The sequence below is a fragment of the Etheostoma cragini genome, chromosome 4 (assembly GCF_013103735.1).
Source record: "Etheostoma cragini isolate CJK2018 chromosome 4, CSU_Ecrag_1.0, whole genome shotgun sequence".
Lineage (NCBI taxonomy): Eukaryota > Metazoa > Chordata > Actinopteri > Perciformes > Percidae > Etheostoma > Etheostoma cragini.
The window spans coordinates 27,040,625-27,064,465 of record NC_048410.1 but is presented as its reverse complement, the minus strand read 5'-3'; the positions used below and the strand labels follow the sequence as shown (position 1 = coordinate 27,064,465).

The window sequence follows — 23,841 nt, the reverse complement described above, 5'->3', positions numbered from 1 at the left end:
CCCCCCCCCCCCGTACCCACAATCTGCTGCTTTACCAGATCCAACATACTCCACGTCAATACAACACCACCTGATCAGGATCTGGATCAGCTGGCTCACAGGAAGATACTGCAGACCCTTAGAAAAAAATAAGGTTTGGATAAGTAGGATGGAATATGTCCTGTAGGATCACCGCCTACAAACTCCTTTAAATATCAGTCGCGGGATTTCTTCAATATCTGTCCGATGTTTCTCTTCCTGACTTTTTGCAGAAGGCTATTTGCGACCCTCGGCTCTCTGAAGACCAAACAATATATGAGAGTTATTGATTCCAGAGCTGTGACTGTCATTTTCCAGCAGTGACTCATACCCAACTGCTCAGTCATTCTCCATACAAAGACAATAAAAAAACCGAAAGATGTCTCAGTCGACCCAGTTGCTCACAAAAGGGAACAGAGCAGGACTTAAAAACCCCATTTGCAGTTTATTATTAAATCATCAATTTATGAATCATTATTCATTCTCTCTGCAAAAGGGGGACTATCTGAGCTGATCTCGTCACCACAAGACCTTAACTTTAAATTCAGTAAAGAGTATTAATTTGCAGCGACTTCTTGTCTGGGTGCGCAGGGCGCAAGTCTGAATGAAAACTAGTTCAAATCACGTGCTTCTTTTTAATAAGTCTGGGCGTTTTTCAGTAATAACCTGGAAATCTGGGACTTCCTCTGCACGGCTGTGTAGGCAGCAACATGGCTGCTGTGGTTCCTTGGTGGAATTGGGAGATGTGCAGTGGAACGTGATCTGAATGTCAACAGGCTGCACTGCCAGGATTTCCCATGAATGAGGACCCTGTAAGTCAGCATGACCGTGATTCTGCCTTCATTTGTTTTATTAATGGTCTCTTATTTCTTCTCTGATGATTCCAAACTGAATGGCGACCTCCCCTCCTTCTTTTTTGTGACTTCTCTCCATCTTTCTCTTTTCTTTGACTCTGTAATCAGGTAGAAATACCAGATACTGGTTTCTGCTGTTTTCAGGTTTTGTGTATTTTCAGAGTAGTATTCAGCCATGACACACACAAAGCTACTAGTTTCCTCATCAATTTTGTGAAGAAACCTTAATTAGATGGTAAGCCAAAGGTGACTGAGATGAGATGCAATAAAATCACATGAGATAGGATAAAGTGAGAGGAGGTGACATTAGACTAGAAGTGATGTGTGGTGAGGTTAATTAAATGACATAAGGCAGATGATACAATGGTGTGAGAGATAAAAAAAAAGAAGGAAAACTTAAAAGCTACAGTAGCAACACAGTACTCTGTCGTGTACCTGAATGTACTTCTGTGTAAAAGCAGCAGTCTGTCTGAGAGACAGTATAACCAACACAACTGAGTGCATCTGTGGTTCAGAGCAAGAGCAGAAACGCGCAAAGATTTTTTAAAAAATACAGCAGTTGTCAAAGTCATCGACAGCTTTCATTGTGTGGTCCAAAGGTTGGTTTGATCGGCGACGGGTTTCATTTGGTGTCGGCGTCCCCATGGAGATGCAGAGTAAAGCTCTGAGATGATGTTCCAGCCACACGCCTCTCACAGATGTTTATGACTCCATCGGTCCCAAAAAAAAAAAATCAGCCAACATGCAGCTACCATCTTTCCCTTCCGTTAATGCCCAGGCTTATTACACAGATTGTTTGATGTCCACAGTTTTCTCCTTCTCTCTCCTCCATGTTGTCGGGACTGCTTCCTTTTTCCTTCCTCTACCACCTTTGCAGTTCATCTACCAGTTCTCTCTTTGCTGTAATCTCTTTTTTTATCATCCTGCAGTGCTTTTTTCCTTTCCCTTCTGCCCCAAAGGTGCTGACACACACAGAAGCAAATGACACTAATGGCGCGCCTATAAGCCGTATCTGACAAATGATACCAATGCCAAGGCTAGAAGCTGTATCTGACAAATGATATTCATTTCACACTTCATCTGTATCCAACCAATTTCAAGTACCAAAACTAAGAGTATCAACTGTTAAGATGTGTTCAGAGTTCACAGTAAATGTCAGAGGCGGTGCAATTGCGCTTTTAAATCAATGATGGGAGTCTGCCCGAGGTCACACGTCTTAAAACGTCAAATATGTAATTTTCTGCCACAACCAACATAGAAAAAGGAAATATATCTCACGGATGAGTTAATGTATAAAAGTTGTATTCACGTTAGGTTTAGTAACGTTCATTCAGCTTCCCACATAGTTACATAGATTCTGTCTGTGGTGGTAGCTGACCAGCTAGCAAGCAAGCTAGCTAATTGTGTAAATGTCTGATACTGGACAGTTTATTCCATGTGTGAGACATGGGACAATTTGCACAGTTGCCGTGGTAACTCCTACAGAAGCCGTACTCAACATATGGTCACTATGGTTTTGATTATATTTCTCTATCTATATATGTGACTCTAAAGTTTGTTCTGCTACAAACATCCGACCCAACAGAATTTTGGAGTAAGTATTCTGCATTTTGTTAATATCACATGTCATATACTGGAATATTTCCTTTGGTCTCTCTGGAATCAAAAGCTCTTTCACTCTGCTTAAAAATGCATGAAGATATGTGGAGTAATAGCATACAAGGGCACGGAGGTCACGCACATGAATGTACACACACATACACACACAAAGATTTATGAAAGACACGGATTATTATTTAACAAAAACTAAAAAGGTATTTCCAGAATCCTCAAAGTAATTAGCAGCTTCCCAGTTTGTGACTATATTGTCTCGCCATGTAGTCAGACATTTCATGTGTGCTATTCGGTTTTGTAGAGCACAAGCCAGATGTACTGTAATGCATTATTTCCCTGAAATGGTTTTCAGAACAATGAATGCTCAGTTATGGGACTTGAAAATTCCTTTAATACAGACACTCATCCTCTGCTGCGGAATGATGCAACGAAAGGACAAAAGAAATCCTCAGGCAAATATAACTGAACCCTTTTACCCAACAAATGCACATTAATTTTACATTTGTATATCTCAGTACATACAGTATAGTTTACATTTGTATTCCTCAGCCCTGTGATTGACTGTACCCTGCCTCTCTCCCCGATGTGAGCCCTGACCCTCAAGGACGAGCGGGTGGAACTAATGGATGGGTGGATGGATTTCTATTCCTTAGCTCGTTTCAGCTTTTTGCAAAGTCTGGAAAGAGAATTTCAGAGGGTGAGATCGACTACAGCAAACAGTTTATTTTAATTCACTATAAGAGATGTGGCAGAGTGAAGAAAGAAAAGAAAAGGAAGACACAAAGAGGGTTGCATGGCTTGGTGTCTTTCTCCCTCTAGCTGATCGCTAAGAGGAGCTTTCCACTTCAACTGACAGAGACATGGATAACCTGAGGGGGTGTGTGTATGTGTGTGTGTGTGTGTATGTGTGTGTGTGTTAGAGTAAATGAGACCCGGGTCATGCAGCTCAAGCTGAATCTCAGATTGGTTGCTGACTTCTCACACCAGAGAGCTCGAAAGATCCGACATGCCAGCAGGCCGAGGAACCTCGGAACCTACTTACACTACTACTGTGTGTAAAGTGTGTGTAAGTGTGTGTGGGTGTGTGTGTGGGTGTGTGTGTGTGTGTGCAAATATCAGCCCAAAGATCTCTGCAACGTCCACACTGTTTGTGCTTTCACTCTGCATACAACTCAACGTCAGTGACTGTTTGAATCCATTTATATCTGCCAGGTTCAGCTCTCGGTCCTGGATGTTTGTCTGAAGATACGAGCTCCTTTACATGAAGGAAGAAAAGTGATAAAAGTGACCAAAATAAATCATTTCCTGTCTTCTTATCAAGTGAGAAGTGTGACATTAATTAACATTTTCCTGAAATAGTCGTTTATTTTTAGGTCGGTATGTGTCTCTGTGAAGGTCTTTGTAACCCAGGTCGTGTTTAAATAAAGTTTTTGTCAATGTGTTTCCTGCTCAGAGGCTGCATGTCCTCTCAACATGTAATCCACAGATTTAGTAAAATGATGAGGACCGATCAATAACCTCCAAAGAGGCTGCAGACCAATTCATCAATACACATTAACCAGCGGGTGGCACGTCAGCGTCTGAGCCCTGTGTGTGTGTGTTTTTCTTAGGTGTGTGTGATCAGGTTGAACACTGACAGTCAGCTCAGCATCCAATCAGCAGCCGATTTGACAGAAAAGTGACAGCAACTGAAGAAGGAGAAACATCTCACTATTCACAGCCAGAACATTGGGCTGATGCAGAAACACAGTTATATATATTGAAGTGTGAACGTCGCTAACTGCTAACATGACGCTTCTGTTGCTAAGCAGATCAGGTCGGCTTGCAGTCACCTGGCTTTCAGACAGTAGAACATTATCTGTTCTGTTTGAGGATGTGAGAAACATGATTCATCTCAGCTTCAGCTCAGAACTGTGTTTGCACAAACACACCAAAAAAAAACAGATCCGTGTAAGGAATCAGGTAAGGTGAGAAACTGGGGGTGATATTCGCTAGATAATCGCTGAGTGAAACTCTGGTTTCACGCAGGCGTCACTTCTGTCACAGAAACACAGACGCTAGCTCTTTCTAATGCAGACGACAACACTGATAATCAAGTTAAATTCTTAGGATTTTCAGGTTTTCCTCCACTTTGTTATACCGTGGTCCACCATATACAATACCTCTCCATATACTAGCGTTTGCTGCAAGTGGCAAAGTCCACCTTCCTGCACCAGATTTATAGGACCTTCGATTACCATAGATTACTATGTATTCACAGGTTAAAGCTTCAGTTTGTAGGATTTAGTGGCATCTAGCAGTGAGGTTAAAGATTACACCCAACTGAAACTTCTCCTGTGTGCCAGGCATGGTGGCCAACTACGGTGGCCGACACAAAACACACAAATGGCCCTATCTTGTTTGGATTGTCCGTTCTGGGCTACTGTAGAAACGTGGCAGTGCACCATGGCTGCCCCGCTCCCCGAGTACAGTAGATTTAAACCGCTCATTCTATGGTAATGAAAACAATGATTCCTATTTTCAGGTGATTATACAGTAATGAAAACACAGCTCTTAATATTATATATTCCATTTTTGCCAATAGATTGTCCTAAATCTTACACACTTGACCTTGAAGGCTAATGCAAACGCACCATTTCTTGCTGATTTCTTGCTGATGTTGCGTTAAAAGTTTTAGACGCGCTAACCATAGGGTGGATTTTATTGTGACACAGCCAAAGGAAATGCAATGCATTGGCACCAGGGTAAAAAACTCCTTGTACAGTGCTGTCCACAGCATGAAATCAGGCCGATTAAAAGGCCAACTATTTACTTCCTCTTTTTAATAACACAACATGAGGCGATGAATCCTCTCATCCCCTAGTGTGTTTGGTTGCACACTAGAAAATGTATTCTTCTGACACATTTCTTCTCTGACACAGTAGCTGTTCAAGTTGTGTTTGCTGCCCCCAGCCCTCTGGGGCCTGGAGTAAAACCTTAGACTGTAAAAAATAATAGACGCAGCATTGGTGATGTCACCCATTGGTTTGTGGAATGCAATTTTGAAGCCAGCGGTTTGCATTTTGGCTGTCGCCATTCTTGGAATTTGGAGCCAGAAGTGGCCGAGAATTTGGGGAAGTGGGCGGAGCTGGAGAGGATGACACAACTAAACCAGTGTTGTTTATGGTTTCAATGGCACTGCGCTAAGCTAAACTCGCCGATTTTAACCCAACAAGTCTTCCAGCGAGTAAACATGGACCTCCTGTACTGGCGCCCTTCATCTGCATGTACGGCAGTACACAGAACTGGTTGAAAATAGGAAGACTTTCCCTTAAGTCATCAGCTATTGCTAGCACTAGCTAGCTAGTTGTGTTTGAAAAGCTGCAACTGAACCCTGAAGACATTTGTAGGCAACCAAAATGTTTCTATTAACTCATTAAAAGGTGCACTAGGAGTTCCTGCATGCTTTAAGCATGATTTAATTTTTGTCTCAAATCGTGGGTATCTCTCCTTGATCCTCTAGCTGTCGGCCCCCCTGAATACACTGAAAACGCCCGGTGCTCGGTAGAAAACATCTAAAGTCTCTTTTATATAGACCTTAGTGGTCCCCTAATACTGTATCTGAAATCTCTTTTATATAGACCTTAGTGGTCCACTAATACTGTATCTGAAGTCTCTTTTATATAGACCTTAGTGGTCCACTAATACAGAATCTGAAGTCTCTTTTATATAGACCTTAGTGGTCCCCTAATACTGTATCTGAAATCTCTTTTATATAGACCTTAGTGGTCCCTAATACTGTATCTGAAATCTCTTTTATATAGACCTTAGTGGTCCACTAATACTGTATCTGAAATCTCTTTTATATAGACCTTAGTGGTCCCCTAATACTGTATCTGAAGTCTCTATCCTGAAGTTCAGCTTTGGTGCAGAATTACAGCCACTAGCGCCAGTACCACAATGAGCTTTCCTAAGGATGAGCTATTTCTGGGTCTGTAGCTTTAAATGCTATTTACGAGGACAACGGGGGGGGGGGGGGGCAAGGTGGACAGTAGGGGTGTGCCCTTGACCAACTGCCGTGCTTTGCTTGTTTGCAAGCCATGATGCCGCTCTCTTTCTCATGGGCCGGCCAAATTCTCTTGGCGGACAAAGCAGAAAAAGGGGAGGTAACCTTTTCCCCTTATGACCTCATAAGGGGCAAGATTCCAGATCGGCTCATCTGAGCTTTCATTTTCTCAAAGGCAGATCAGGCTACCCAGGGCTCGGTTTGCACCTACCCCCATTTCTAGTCACTGGGTGACAATAAGAAGGCTAGGGGGAACTAATATTAATGTTAAAAAAAACCATAAAGTGACATTTTGATACAACAGGACCTTTAAGAAAAACCACACGGTGAAAGAGTTAAAGATGAAAACATGGACAACACCCAAAAACAAGTCCACGCTGAGAATGATGCTGATGAAGGACTGATAACAAACGACAGAGTGCCTGAATTGAAACAGGAGTGATTCTCGTCCAGTACCACTCTTGTTAACTGTAACAGTCATCTTCAAGGTGTGTTGCTCTCAATCTTACATTAAGGTTTCCCCCCTTCTTTTTTTTCCTATTCCTTCCCTCCCTCACTACAATGAAAATATAATTACAGTTTCTTCATTAAAGTGAGTAATTTTCTTGCGTAGAGGACGCGACTACAGCCTACAGCTGTCCTCTGATTACTAAATGGAACAGAGCAATGATCTATGGAGCCATTAGGGGAACGGGCTGGAACTAATTTCAATCCTGGAATGGGCCGATGTCTGCAACACACACTCACAAACACACACACACGGATCAAAAAGATGAGAGGGGGAGCAAAATAACAAACAGCAGCATGTCGGCCATTTTCTGGCCTCACATGAAGCTCTGACTGAAACCCAAACTGATCATCTATCATCACAAAATAAGGAGTGTTTTCATCTTTTACCAGAAATGTTGTCTGTTTGTAAGAATTCATTTTATGGCTCACACATTGTCACCTCCCGATGTGTGTGTTAGCGGTACCAAAATTAGAATTATTATTATTATTATGTTGCTCTGTACAACAATGCACCAAAACAAAATATCTATTGGGGGGCTCAAGGGCAAGAACTCTAATTGCTGTTGGGCTTTGTTAGGGAGTTCAACTGGATCTGTATTAAAGGCAAGACCGGGTCACAAGATCAGTAAAAAGTGCAGACCAGTTGAAAGGTGCAGACAGTGAACTTGGGGCTTTTGAGGGTCCCTGCAGGCCTGCATGGTTAGTGTAATCAGCCTCGAACAAGCAGCCCAGCTTTGACTGGGTGAGATTCAAATCAGTGGCATGCCAACTCATGATTCAACCCATTGACTTTAATATTGATTAATGTCTTGATTAAATTAAGTATGAAATCAAACAGTGATTCCCGCAGCCTAAGGCGCAGACACTTGCAAGGCCCAGAATCCTTTGCTACAGACCCAAGAACAATACGAGTCGGTGAAAAAAAACATTACAAAGCTTTACCAGGCGTGTGTGTGGTGTAATAACTTTCAACTGTCTGGACTGTGCCTTCCTCACCGAATCCCTGTCACCCTGTCAGAACGCTGAGGTCGTCAAATCAGCTTCTATTGGACGTCCCTAGATCAAGGCTAAAAAATAAGGGCGATAGAGCCTTTGCAGTGGGTGCCCCCACCTTATGGAACAACCTCCCCAGGCATATTAAAGCTGCACAGACTCTACAAACGTTTAAATCACTGCTTAAGATGCACCTGATTGCTGCAGCTTTTAACCCTCGTTAGCCTGGATTATGAAGTTTTAAAGTGTTGTTGTTTGTTTCCCTGTGATGTATTTTGGTTGGAGGGTTTTTTACTTTTGTTATTTATGTATTTGACATTGACCCTGTTCAGCACTTTGGTCAACTGCTGTTGTTTTTAATGTGCTATAGAAATAAAATTGACATTGACATTGACACCCCCAAAAGGATACTACTCATGTATTAGTTTAGGCAAAATCATCCCCCACATAATATAAAGTAAAATGTTAAGAGTTTAACAGTAGCTTAACGGCCTAATGTGTGAGCGGAAGTGGAAATGGACATGGTTTGGTGTGATGGATGTGTCTCACCTTCTATAGGGGATGTTTTCAGGCGGCGGCAGATGCCCTGCACGTCTCCGTGCACGTCCTGTATCTTGTTGACGGCCTCTGCGCTCCGCAGCTCCATCAGTTCCCTCAGTTCCATCACGGTCACCCCAAAGTCCCCGTCATGGTTGCCCTCTGCCACCGAGTTCCCCGGAGGGTGGTCTGCCGTGTTGTTGGCCATGTTGGTCGTCCTCACAGCAGCGTTGTGGTAGTGTCGTCGTAGTTTTTGCTCCTCTGAGTGTCTTTCTTAAACTGATCTAAGTGTCAAATTGGGTTGTCAGTTTACAGGAATTATGGGTAGTGTAGTTCTCACAGGAGTCAGGCGGAGGAGATGAGCGCTGAGGTTAACTCCTGACCCGGACGTGCATGCTCCTCTTGGGTTACCATAGAAACAGGGTAGTAAACATGTTCTTCTTGCTGCAGAGGAAACAGAAACAGGAAAACAGGATGATTTTATGAAGCAGACAGGAAGCAGTCGGAACATCATCATCAGCAGACAGATCGGCTTAGACTTGGTTTGATTCTTACTAATTAATAGCACAGAGTCTAATTGGGCCAATTAGAGGAGGGTTTCTCATCTCAGATTATTAGAGGAGGCCGCTGAAACACTGAGGTCGTTAGATATAAACGGATTATCGGTTCGCAATGCTCCTTTGAGATGTATAAATGGGTAACAAATAGAGTATCTGCTCTGCTTGAACCGTCAGCTCCAAGGTTATGACTGACGTAGAAAGAACAGCATTTCTTTCATCGCAAAAAAGGAAAACAGGAAAAATAAAACAGTTCATCAATATCACCAAAGGTATTAAAAAAACAATTGAGTACAATAACAAGGAAGCTGGATTACTATGTACTGCTGATGAACACAATGCAGCTCAGAGAGCCAATCAAAATCAAGCTGAGTATGATACACAAAACAAAGGGCAAACATGACTGCGTCAGTGTGTGTGTGGCGTTCTAGCCCATCACCACGGATCATGTAAGTGCACATCAAAGGCTGTCCTCCACTTTTTCCCCCGCTCAGTGGTCCGTCATGGACACACACACACACACACACACGTGCACGCACACACACAAACAAACACAAATAAGAAACTACACGATGTTGGCCATAGTTTAATGCTCTGCTGCAGAGAGGTCAGGGCTAAAGACAGTGGACAGTTCAGCCTCGTCTCTACTGTATGTGGACACACACACACACACACACACACACACACGCGCACGCACACACACGCACGCACACAGTTCTCCAGAGTTATGTTTGTGTCAGTGGTCCTCAAACTGGGGGACCACGGAGCCATTTCAAGAGCATTAAAAGTGGACACTGAATACTTAACATGGCTGGTTTTCCTTTAAGGGGTTAAAGTTACGGCTTTTTGTTATTCGTACTTGACAGGGTAGTTAGGAACCGAGCCAAAGGCTTGTGTATTGGCACTTGGTCCACAGAGTGAGCAGCATCACTACAGTACCACAGGTTGAAAAGTCAATTATATAAAGGAGGGAAATTTTATAGCATTTTAAACTGCATTAAAAGGTGAACTTGTACAACCTAATCCAGTCTAATACCACAGCCCTGCCATACCTATCCACAACTATCCTTAACAAGCCTATAATGTTCAATCGTAGGTCCTTTTGGTTGGCAGAAGGATTTTAAAACTACGATACCCATGAGCCAAAATCCACCTTAGGAGTCAAAGTTGACTTCTCTCCACAACCTTGTACCTTCTTCTTCTTTTGAATCAAAGTACCATGTATTTTCAAACACAATCGGACAACCATGAAAGTTTTTCGCCACCCAAAACTCAAAGAGCCTCAACTGTCAATCACCTAACAACGACGCCTAAGGAGAAAACTAATGGGACATTTACTTCTGGAACTGGGTGAGGCTAAAAACGCTTCTCCCACTTATATACAAACATAGGTTTTACTTTAAACTGCCAGCTTTTATCCCTTAAAATGCAGAAACTAGAACTAAAAAAGAACAAAACAGACAGAACTAAGGCTCAGTATGTTCTACAATTGTTAGGTCTTCCATCTACTCTATCTGGAAAATGTCTTGAGATAACTTCTGCTATGATTTGATATTATAAATAAAATTGATCATTCAGTTTTCACACTTGTGGACGTACAGGCCGACAACTCAAACAATTTAAAAGTAGATGCACTTTTTATTCACTCCGTTTTGCAATGTGTAAATGCACATTTACTGCATTTCAGAGTAGCCTAATTTATTCAGCGGGGGGCGCTGAATGAGACTTCGCCCAGGGCACCAAAACATCCGGGATTGTCACTCTGAACACCACAGGCTTCTGTTGATTTGTTCCAACTGTATCCGTTTGTACCTCCGAGGCCTCTGTGGAGTCTGGGAGAGGGTTCTGTGTACGTCCCTCAGGAACTAAATCCTGCAACTAAATCAGGAACTGGAGTCAGGACTCATTAACTCTTCATTAAATAGACTCAATAAACAAGATATAAACTCGGGGAGTGCACGTCGCATTTAGCACATTCATGTTTGTGTTTCCGGTGAAAGTCAAGTAAATTAGACCGCAGATGCAGAAAATTTGTAACACAACAGCAGAGTTGTTTTTCTTTACATGGCCTACTGTGCAAGTTCTTAAAAAGGTTTCTGTCTTTTAGATTATTTGATGTCCCGCTAATCAGCTTCCGTAAGTGTCAGAGTGGTGTGTGTGTGTGTGTGTAGAGACCAGGACAACAAATGCCCTCTCTCAGCATTCACTAATTATTAGCCTGCTGTTCATCGACCAGAAGTTGAGTCATTATTACAATGAGACAACAGAGAAATAAATGAAATAAACCGCCCACAGACCGCACTACATTAATGTTTGTTGTAGATTATTACACATATAGTTGGTGATGTCATTGTGATGGAACGTGTTAATTACAGATAATGAGATTGCTTAATTATGCAGGGACTAAGAAGAGGGAGTGTACAAGTATTTAATTAAAATAGACCAAACAGGTACATAAATTCTACATGAATAATTTGGATTCATATTAAAGCAACAGCACTGGTTAGCGTATCGTTAATGGAGATACTGATACACACGGAGCTTAACATCCATCATATGGAGATAAATACAGCAGTTTTCTAGCTGCTCTTCAAACTTGGATTAGTTTTCCCAACTATGGATGAAATCCCACGGTTCCGCTAAATAAACTCAGAGTGAATACTACCTACAGTATTACAATGGTATTGACTCAACGTGACGAATCGAGTGCTCGTAAAGAATACACTGGCTTATTGTTAGTGGCGAGATATAACTAAGTACTGTACATAACCCTCATGTTGTCCTTGGGTCCAACTGACCCGTTTTAAAAAAGTTCAGTAAAAAAAAAAAAATGTCAAAAAATGAGCCGTCGAAAACGTTTTTTTTTTAAACAACCACAAATTTAAAAAAGGGACAAAAAATGTCGGAAAAAGCAGAAATAATGTTGAAAAAAGTGACCAAAAATGTTTTTTTTCCATGGTTGATGAGAAGAAAACACAAGGGTTAAGTGCAATTTTTAAATACTTGTACTTGCATTTTATGCTACTTTATACTGCATTGGAAGCAACATTGTACTGCATAGTTGGCGCCTACACTAAAAGGCAAGGCATCTTTATTTATAGAGCCCATCTCAAACACAGAGGCAATCTCAAAGTGTTTTACATTTAAGCAATTAGAACAAAGGGACAATCAAACAGTAAGCAATAAAAATAAAAATAAAAGAGTAAAATCAATTAGGACAGAATTAAAAACAATCGGCAATTTAGTAAAAAAGAAGAGGCCAGAAATAGTTACAGTGAAGTAATAAGTTGCAGGAGCTGGTGGACCTAGTGATGCGCAGCTAGTTCATGGGTGCTGAGTCGTAACGTTAAGTGGAAGAAGGCGTGCATTTTACATGACTGACAGTGACATGATATTACATCTTTCCTCACTGGGCAGCATTAAACTGTGGCTGTGCTACTTGTGTGGAGATGGTGTGGAGACGGCGGAGTGGTGCTCGTGGCCCTTTGGTCCGTCGCGGTTATGTTTTAATGCTGCGCATTCTAACTATTAATTCCTAGCGGAAATTGCTTAATACAAAGTCTGGAGTCGGAGTGGATTAGATCTTAAACTCTGCACATTAAAAATCAATTCATGAACTTTACCTGATGAAGGGAGTACTAGTGCAGAATGTGTTGAAATAACCGACCTGCTTTTTGGTGGTAGTTCATTTGCAGAGTCCAAAATAACTTCACATTACATTTCACAGTTCAGTTGGTCAGGTTCCATTAAATCCAAGGTGACCGTGGTGGTGGTGTTTGTACTAATAGTAGTATTTAGTATTTAGTAATACCATTTACTGTGATAATTTGGCCACAATGATGCTAGTATGAACATGCGATTCCTACTTATGTTTAATATGTAGCGGTCTGTGTTCTGTTTTACTTCTGGTAGGTTACCTTGAGTAAAGTTAAATATGAAATTTATAAAGGTTTTTTTGATAAATAAAGAATTTGGGAGACTTATGAAAGAAATGCCACACACACACACACACCACAACACACACACACACACACACACACACACACACACACACCTACCTACCTACCTACCTTTATAGTTTGCTAACTCCACCAACACATTCCCACTTCAGCCCAAAGGTCAACATTCCAATCTTGAGATCTAATGACACACCTGCTGACACACAGATTTACACGTGTACGCACACCTTTTCTTGCCCGTCATGTGACTCAGCAACGAGCAAATGTTTGATTAACGCAGGCTAGGACACGCACGCTCGCTCCACTAGCTCTGTCAAACTGTTAGTAAGTAAGGTTAGTAAAGTTTATTTACATAGCACGTATCACAGAAAGGGTCACAAAGTGCTTCACAGGCCAAATAAGTGAATACATTAAAACCCAACCATACCCGGCCCAATAGAAATCACAATAAACCACAAAAGCAAGGAACTGAAAAATACATAATGCTATTAACAAGGCGGCTAAACGAATGCCGGACTGGAAAGATGCTTTGTAAAAATATCAATAGAGGCCGCCACTCTCAAATCATGAGTCAAAGAATTCCCCAGACTAGCGCTAAATCTGATTTCTCTATCTTACCCTTACCCCTTCCCCTTGGTTTTGCGCGTGGTGTCCCAATACCTACTTCGACCGAGGGGTAGGGCTAAGACCGAGGGCTGTATAGCCTTTTAAAACCAAGTGAGGACAGGAGCTTACTTGTAAACAAGGGCTATTGTACAGCAGGCAAGAACGGCTGACGCATCGACCAGAGAGACCCATAAATGTAAGTATTTTCGGCTTAAATAATCGATTTAAAAGTTACAACAGTCTTGTTTTGTGGTACATGCAGTCCTGTACATATATACTTGCAACCATGTTCTTAACTGAAACTTTTTAAAAATCGCTAGCTTGCTTGATTGGGCAATAAAGACAGATTGTTGTTAAGAAAAAAAAATTCTGAACATCAATGACATTTAAAAACGGTTATAACTGAAATGCAAATGACACTGTAGTCGAAACCCACGCAATCGACAGACAGAGACGGCATCTTGGAAGTTTGTGATCAATACTGTATGGTGATGGAACCAAGTGCTGTCCCATTTCATAGGGGTATGTTTTCACCCCTAGTCCTTACCCCTTGGTTTAAAGGGCAAAGGGGTAGGGCCTAGGGGTAAGATGGAGAAATGGAATTCAGCATAGGAGCTACTGTTTCAAAAGCCAGTCCCTCCAGGATTTCACGCCAATTCACACGGATTCAACCAATCACCGGGAATTTGGTCCATGCCACAATTTTGGCCAATCACCGGCGTTTTCCCTGACTTCAACCAATCCCAGCAGTCCCAGGAACAGACTCTGTATCAGTATGTGACTCTGAGAGCTAATGACCAAGCGGGATTGAGAACGGGTTGACGTCACACGTTCGTCGCCATCTTCATGTTCTTGTTTACCAAGACGTGTGTGACTTGAACATATCAGATTTAGCGACAAAATGTACAGCGAAAGACCGAGAAAAACATTTCGGACTGTCACAATGACAACCTGTACACATTTTAACATCAATGTACGCTGTAACGATTTTTCACTCTGATGTCGCTGAAAGCTGCTGCCGTTTCAATCCTGTTGGCTCGCTCTCTGCAGCGGGCGGGGCCGCTGCTCAGTTCCCCCCCCCCCCCCCCCCCCCCCCCCCCCCCCTCCCCACTATTGACGGACGCGCACACACACACACACACACACACACACACACACAGAAACACACAGACAGACACGCACGGTGGATATAGGAAAAACCGGTGATGACATGTACAGCATGACCTTAATTGAGGACAGCTATGCTTGTTATTGTAAGTGCAATGATAAGTTCAAGTCCAATATTCAGCCTACGGTAGTTTTTTTTTTAGTCTCCCCAAAACAAGTTCTTTTAATTTTTAAACTAACTATACAAAAAAAGAAAAGAAAATCGCATCTTCTTTTGCAACTTTCTCTGTCTCTCACAACTTCATTGCAACAAACGCACTATAAACATTTGTTTGTTTTTTTACAAAAGCTCCCGCAACACCAGGCATTTTGGGCAGCAACAATCTCAAAAAAGTCTGCAAACTCCTGCAGGGACTGAAAAGCTCTGTCCCCTTATTTTCAGCTTTGTACAAGATCAAGCCCTGATCTGAAGACCTCAGCGATCTGCTGACAACGAAAGGGTGCAGCAGATGTCTAAAAAACACCCACAAATTAATATAACTCTAAAAACCAAACGTACTTAATCTCAAACAAGTCAAAATTCAAATGAAAGTCAACGGCGTCAATCATTATCCACTCAAAGCATCAACAAAAAAAAGGAAACAGTCCTCTGCATTCACATAAAACTCCTCAAAGACAAAGTTAAATGCAAACTAAAATCCAATAATACATGTACAGAAAAACATGTTTTGATGGCGCTATATGAAATAATCTGGAGCTGGATCTTGAATTTAAGGAAACCGGTGCACAGAGGTCAAGATGGGGGTAATGTGACATGACCTCCCTGACCTTGTCAACAGCAGCAGCATTTTGGACCAACTGGAAGCAATCTACAGAGCGGAGTTGCTAAAAAGAGAATTACAAACCCAAACGCGAATAAACAAAGGAATGTGTAATAAGTTCTAACTCAGCTAAGGATACAGCATGCCTGATTTTGCAATGTTTCTGAGGTGGTATAAACAAGTGTGGTTGAAGGACTTGACATGCTTGTCAAGGTTCATAAAACGCCTGATCAAAAGTAAACCCGTGATATCTTAGGCTGCGACCCACATGGTGGCGTGAGTTTCCCCCGATGCTGCGCCTTTGGAGTGTAAATGCGTGTGAGGGTTTCTCTGATGAGCAGGTGGCGCCTTGGACGCAGCCTCGACCACAGTGTGGCTGAATATATGAATGTGTGTGAATGGTTCCTGTACAATGTAATAGCACTTTGAGTAGTTGTTAAGACTAGAAAAGAGCTATATAACAACAGTCCATTTACTATGGAGCCAAGTGAGCTAATACTGCTAGCCACCTTAGAAGCAAGAACATTCAGAGCATCAGTTTTACCAGCATTTAGCTGAAGAAAATTAATGGCCATTCAGATAGACAATTATAAATATGGTCAGGTTTAAAAGAAAAATATCTAGCACTTTGCTTGACACGTAGCATTAGATGTTACATATAAAGTGTGTTGGAGAGGCTGAATTGGGTCTAACCAGATTTCTGAAGGGGCCTACTCTTAATGCGTGAATGGTCTTACATCCTTTTAGGTTGTACATGGAGAAAAAAAAAAAAGCTGTACAATGGGTCAACCAGTATAAGAACTGAAAGGGCAGAAAGAGACAAAGATCTCTCTGAGCAACTGGTGAATGAGAAGAGAAGAATTCAGCAGTCATTGGTGAAACAAACTGGAAGCTTAGCATCCAAATGGGAGCAGGTTTAGGTTTCAGTGTCAACAGAAATTAACAGGTGTGTGGCTCTAGCATAGAGATTCATCCAGCTTCACAATTGAAAGAGAAGGTGGGGGTTAAAAGTAGAACTAGAAGAGAAAATATCAGCGGAACATACTGTACTATGGACTGACAAATCACAGTTCAAACACCGACTAGACTACAGAGACCTCTCTGCTTTTTTTTTTTAACACTCCCTCATTATAAATCTAAGAAAGCAATGTATTTTTTTTTTCTTCATTTTTGCCCATTTTCCTGTAACTCTGAACTAGCTACATGAACACTACTAATGCAGAAACCTATTTATATCCACGCATGTTTGCAGATAAATAAAACAAGCTCATGCCTATTTTTAAAAAGGCTTGTTGGGTAAGTTAAATTTGTAGTTTGACCCTGAAGCGGTTATTTTTGGATGTTATGTGTTACTGTTCACTCATGCAGTGACCTCCTGTTTACACACAGCAGCTGATTGCTTTTGATTGGACGGTGCTTTAGACGTTTAAGAGCAACCGATTTACACATTACTTATAGCCTTGAAACACATTTCTTAAATTTTCATGTTGCAACCTGTTATTAATAAATCCCTAGCTTGGAACCAACTGGTTAAGAACGGAGGAATAGCGTTAATATAGAATGTAATTTTTTGGGGGGCAACACAGCAGACACAGCAGACTGACTTCAACAAAGGTCAAAGAAAGAAAGAAAGCCTCAATAAGAGACTGTATTAAGTTATAGAAGCCAGACAGGAAGTGATGTCACGACTTCAGCCATCTCTATATATAGATGGAGCATGTATGCAGCCATAGGCAACCAGAGTTTCAGTGTGTGTTTTAGTGCCTCGGAGACAGTGCGTCTGTTCTTCATCCATCTTAACGGTTTGTTATTGACTCCAGATGAAATTATGATGCAGCCACCATGCTGCCAGCCACTCAGCTCATATGTGTGTGTGCCTTTTTAATTCATGCTGAAACTATTCAAACTCATTTAACCATTTTACATTTGTTTATAGCACAAACGCCACAGGCATTCTATCTCATGCTGTGTTCTTATCATGCAGAGATGGAAAGATTCACATGTTTATGGATTTTCCTTCCATATCATATTCTGAAGTAGGGCAGCGGCTAGTGGAAAACTCTAAAGAGGAAGAGATGTATCTCTATTGTTGGTGTTTCAGTTTGGATAGAAACCTTTTGAAAGACACCTGGAAACGCACAAATGTATGTATGTTTTGCATGTAAACAGCTTTCGAAAATGATCCGCCTCGGTGAGGACATGATGGGTGTTTTGGCAGTGTAAGGCGCACTTGTCCGGATTTCATTTGGTTAAACTAAACAAAACCAAGAAGCAGAATGACTCACACTGACTAACATAATAACATAATCACACCCACCATGTAATGTGATTATTAGGGAATCAGAGGTATATTAACACATCATTTTTAGATGCTAGATGTTTCATTAAAACATTTTAAAAAGGCTTTTGTTAAAGTGGCCAAAGTTTTCATGAGGATTGTCATTGTAAACAATCAGATGTTAACAATAATCCCATATTCAAAACTAGTCCAACACCAGAGAACATTATTTTGGAGCCTTAAGTGACCATATTTGGACAAAAAGGCAAAGCTGGGGAGGATGACACGGCTCAACCAGTGTCCTGTATGGATTCATGGCGCTGTGCTAAGCTAACCGCTAAAGAGAGAAAGTTGACGATTTTCAACTGGCTGACACAGCTACGTTTTGCCGGTAGATAAACCGTTTATTTGCATGTACTATATAGCAGTACACAGAGCTGGTTGGAAGTCTGCAGATTTTCCCTTAAGTTGCTAGCTAACACTAGCTAGCATAGTTAGCAGAGCGCTTGAACAAGACATTTCAACCAACCAAAATGTTCTAATGAACTCTGCTCAAATGAAAATTCACAGTAAGAGGGTCAAAATTTAAGATGAAAACACGGCAAGACCTCAAAAACAAGTTCAGGTCTAGTTTAATGTATTCAGTGCCATGGTTAGCATTGCTAAGCCTATGTGCTGATTGACAGATTGTTAGCGGAACGCTGCTACCAGCCAGGCTAAAGCTAATATAGTTAGCCTAAAGAAACAAGCAGAAAGTTGCTACCTGCCAGGCAAAAGCTAATAAAGTTAGCCTAAAGAAACAAGCAGAAATCTGCTTCCAGCCTGACTAAAGCTAATATAGTTAGCTTAAAGAAACAAGCAGAAAACTGCTACCAGCCAGGCTAAAGCTACTAAAGTTAGCCTAAAGAACCAAGGGGTCCGTTCGTCCCCACTAACGTTACGGTTTGGAGCCGTGACGCTGGAAACGTAACACTAATCCACTACAGAAATCTGTGTCTAATAGAACGTTATTTTGACTGATTTAATAGTTCTTGGATAAACAAAGTTTGTTGCTAGTGCGCGTAACATGCAGGTCTGATCAATTTATCAAACTAATGAGCTGGCTCGCTAGTTGACCACAACCTGAAATTTAGAGGAAGCAACATGCAGTCACTGTCATTCAGGTTAGCCTGGATTGATAGTATATGAAAACAATGGTGTCATGCTAGTCGACCAGCCTATTTCTACCTGATGTCCCTCTCCAAAACCACTTCAGAAGGGTAACGTTAGTCACAGCACTTACTTGCTTTGGTTTTTGTAAAGCATTCAAGTTTAACAAGGAACGGTTCACATTAGAAAAGATCCTTTTTCATACTTTTCTATGTAGATGCACTCCCCTACAAAATCATCGTAGTAGTTGAGAATGGTTTATTATTTCCAAACAGAGCTATAAGTGTCATCGATTAAAAATGACTTTTTTTTCATAGGACAATGTATATCGCAGGAGGAAAAAAATATCGCAATGTAAGATTTTTCCAATATCGTGCAGGCCTAATGGACATCAACTTAGAGTTTAGGCATATTATAAAAAAAAACAAAAAACAACAACAACAAAAAACACACACACACAAAGTGGCCAAACGGAAAAATAAAGATAAGGTTTGTCTTATTAGAGATGATCCAATAAAACATACATAAAATAATTAGGCAAAACACATATAGGCTGTTGATTTACTTTATCACATTACACCTGACCACCTCACGTTTCACGTTCTAAGAAGCCAATTCTCCATCTTCAAACATGACCGAGCCTCTGAGATGGGAAATCACTGGCGGAGAAGGTGACTCAGCATGTTTAAGGCTTAAGCATGGAATGACTACACAATAAAAACCTCAGAAGACCAAACATTTCTTTAAAACTTGTGTAGACAAATACTGTATATGTCAAAATCTAAGAAACTCAGATTTATATGTATATTGGCTCCAGCCTGATCATTTTAAGATTCAATGCTTTAAACTTTTTTGGTAATGGGACATTATATTATGGAGTTGTGAGCACATGTGAACCTTGCAATTTAAGAGAATGTATGGACTTCTGGCATTACGGGCAAATTACGCTAAAAACAGCATTTCAGGAAGTTGTTCCTTACACACCCTCTTATCAACACACTTCACTATCGTTCTCTGTCACTGTCTTCACACTCTGCGTCCCTCCTTCTCTGCAGCTTTGTCTATTTCATCACGCAGTTATAAAACTAGAACATGGATAAACAGCATTCCCTGAATGAGGTCAGACACACCCCTTCCCCAAAACTGGGTAGACGTCGGAGACAGTCAGTGAATCTCATTTAATCCTGGAGGGTTAACATTCAAGGTTACTTTTGTAGCGACATGTTTCTGTTTTGAGACTGCATAAATATAAAAAAAAAGGACTGACAAAAAACCCAACCAGTTTCAGGTCATGAAAAAGGTTTGATTCTTCGTTATCTTCAATCAGACTGTCCCCTCTGTTCAGCTGCTGTTATCCTCCTTGCTCTCCCTCCTCTTCCTTCGCTCTGCTCTCTGCCTCTGCAGACACACCTGCTCTGCATACTAAAGCACAAGCCTGCACCTCCTACACACACACACACACACACACACACACACACACACACACACACACACACACACACACACCCGCTGCTGGCCACACCCTGCACACAGAGAGAAACTTTTTTTTCCCTCCTTGTTGCACCCAACAAGACACACACACACAAAAATATGTCCACATGCAAGGCACGTCAAACAGCCAACACTGAGGCGGTATGTGTGTGTGTGTTTTGGTCTGGACGACGTCGGGGTGTATGTGAGTGAGTGAGTGAGTGAGTGAGTGAGAGAGAGAGAGAGAGAGTCGCAGCATGTCAGAGTAATAAGAGAGCCAGGCCAGGAATGCAGGAGACCACACCCATATCTGCAGTCATGTGACCAGGGTGGAAAAAGGAAATCCCCACACTGCATAGAGACTGAGGTCTGGACTCAATGTGCACACACACACACAACTTGGTATGACTCATCATAAGAAACAGTACAGGTGTTGACTTGCTGCCAGTTTCCTATTTGTCTCTCATATGAATTTTAACCCATTAAACCTCACTGGACAGCCAGTGCAGAGTCATGCGGTTTGTCCAAACTTCATTAAAACTCACACAACTTAATTTACAAATTCTATCTGACCGGATGGCTACATTACAGAAATGAAAAATCTGTTCAGCTTTGCTTCGGTGGAACACACACACACACGCACACGCACACGCACACGCACACGCACACGCACACCCTCTCTGCATCGTTATTGGTTGAAAGCCTTAGCACTACTGGAGTCAGACTGGCTGAACACTGTTGAGCTGCTTACATTTTGTTCAAGGTTCAACTGGTGTCTTAACGATCAATGTTTCATCAAACACCCCCACGGGGATACTCGATACGGACGATGAATGATGAAAAAGAGATCATATGCAGCTGTATAAAAATGAAATCAACCTCCACCTGACGTCTGCAAACACTGAAGTTTGTAAACGCATTCAAATACTTGTCTAAGGGTTGACACACGATCCAATATGAGCAGAGATTTGCACGTGTACTGTATATAAACAAGTTTTGTTCTCTCTAACTGGTAATGTTACCCTCATAACAATGAATTTCATCCGTTTTTGCAAATGCAGTTCCACATAATCCGAACTCATAGAATAAACTCAAAGGGTTTAAATCTGTTTTCTGTACATTGAAATTGTGCCAGTGTTTTTGCATACTAAGCACAGTGAGATCAAAATCTTAAACGCTTTAGGTTACAGCAGCTGCTGTCCAATCAGACGGGGAAGAGGGGTAGGCCTTCCCAACTGAACTACTAACTACAACAATGGTTAGTTTAATCTTACGTCAACAACACACACTGGGTTTGGAGGAACGTTGATGCAAAGGTTTCAGAGTTTCAGACTGAGAGACCGCTTGACAACTTTCTTCATGGATTAAGGCGGAGACAGTGGGGCAGACAAACCTGTAGAAACTGGATGGACATATCTAAAAACACGCCAGAAAAAAACCACCCCCACACAAAGCTGACTGGATGGCAGTAGTGTTGGGCGGTATACCGTATACAGGTATTAACTTCCCTTAAGATTTTAATCTTTCATATACCATAATACCAATCCATTGCCACAGAGAGCGCTACGGGAGAAGTAATCCGTGTGTGAATCGAGAACGGGAGCCTTGTTAACTGTGCAGCCTTCTCACTCACGCTAATGACTTTATAACACAACAATTAATAACCAACAACTAACTCTTTAACAGGATAAAACACCACAGCACACAACAATATGTTAAATACAGGTGTGAAATACAATTTCTAAAACACTAATAATTTTACATTTACACTTGAACGGCATGCTGGGTAACATAGCTGCTAGCTAGCCAGGTTGCATAACAGTCTTGTTAAACTGGGAGAGGCTCAGTTTGCTACTGTACATTCAAGAACAGAGAAGAAAGTTAGAGGATGAAGAAAGACCAGAGATACACCAGAACAACATTGCTCAAGAGGGGAGCAGTCTGCTAACAACCGGCATAATTTAGCCACTGTTGTTGCCTGTCCCTCTAACATTACTTGGTTGCGCTAACGTTACTCGGCCGTGCTAACGCTAAAGACATGTTACTTCAAGTGTGCCTGCGGAGCAACATTATGAACGCAATAACAATCCACCTACGGTGCCGATGAGAAAGACGGGTTCAGAGCAATGATTAAAACACTGTACTTAACAGGTCTTGCCTTGCTTAAATACCTCCACTAACCTGCCAACATTATTCAAACACCGAAGAAGGCAGACAGCGGGGCTACGTTTGGACGCCCACATCCTAACTTACCTGTGGACAAGGTAGTGCTTATTCAACCATCTTAAAACCATGATGTTTTGAAAGGGAAACAATGTTAAAAGTAGTTTGTTTACCATTTTGCCTGGAAATGCGACCAATATGCTTGAAAAATAGGTGTCGGTCCAATTTCTAACCATGCAGGCAGTGTGCAGGAGCCCTTAGTCTGTCATAACCACATTCAAGAAATCCACCATCATTCCTGTGCCCATAAAAAAAAGAGCAGCCTGCCTGAATGACCACCGTGGTTGTATTTTAAAAAGTTAAAAAGACTGTTCTGTAAACAAGGTATTTCTGTTTAAGTATGCTGCAGCCAGGTTAGGAAAATGTCTCTGTGAAGAGATCAAGACCGGTCGTCTCTCACATTCCCCCTCTGACTCTAAAGAATTGATTAGGTCATATCTGTCATTTAGCATACGTGAAGCAGCTCATTGTCCCACAGGAATGGTAATTGCTGTCCCAGCCTTTGGGAGCCGTGCCTCCTGGGCGGACTTGATTGAAACAAAGAATGCGTATTCAGGTAGTTGGAAAATAGGTGAAACTGCCTTGGATCCTGTGGTCTAATTTGACGAATAAAGAGAGTTATCGCTTAAGAAATCACGCTCAACTCTCGGGAATATCTGCGTGATTTAGAAATATTCAGTACTGAACTGAAGTGACTCCATCAGGGAGAAGCATGGATCAAGTCCGCTGTCAGCTGCAGTGTTATCATGTTTTGGGTCTTTTTCATATCATAGTCATCATTCTGTTTCATTTAACCTTTTGTTAATTCTCCATTGGACCTCTAGCCTCTCTCCGTCCTCATCAAATCAAAGAACACGAGTTAGAATTTTCTAACATTGCCCAGTGGCACTCACCTCTGTAGTGATGAAACGCTTTGAACAAGTGGTCAAGGATTACATCTGCTCCTCACCCAGCACAGTTGACCCATTGTAGTTTGCCTACTGTCCCAACCGATCAACAGAAGACACCATAAATATAGGGAACCTATGTAATGGCGGTTTTCCACTGCGTGGTATCTACTCGACTCGCCTCGGGTCTACTCGCTTTTTTTGGTTTTCCAT

The 23,841-nt window shown here is 41.6% G+C and overlaps 1 protein-coding gene across 6 annotated transcripts in view; it reads right to left on the bottom strand.

The window, feature by feature from the left end:
* Positions 1 to 23,841, bottom strand: part of LOC117942658 (plasma membrane calcium-transporting ATPase 1-like) — a 92,091-nt gene that overhangs the window by 41,722 nt on the left and 26,528 nt on the right. For all 6 annotated transcript variants that reach the window (XM_034868243.1, XM_034868245.1, XM_034868246.1 and 3 more), the window contains exon 2: positions 8,584 to 9,015. In XM_034868243.1, coding sequence (XP_034724134.1) covers positions 8,584 to 8,779 — 196 coding nt within the window. In that variant the 5' untranslated portion in view covers positions 8,780 to 9,015. The remainder of the gene's footprint in view (positions 1 to 8,583; positions 9,016 to 23,841) is intronic.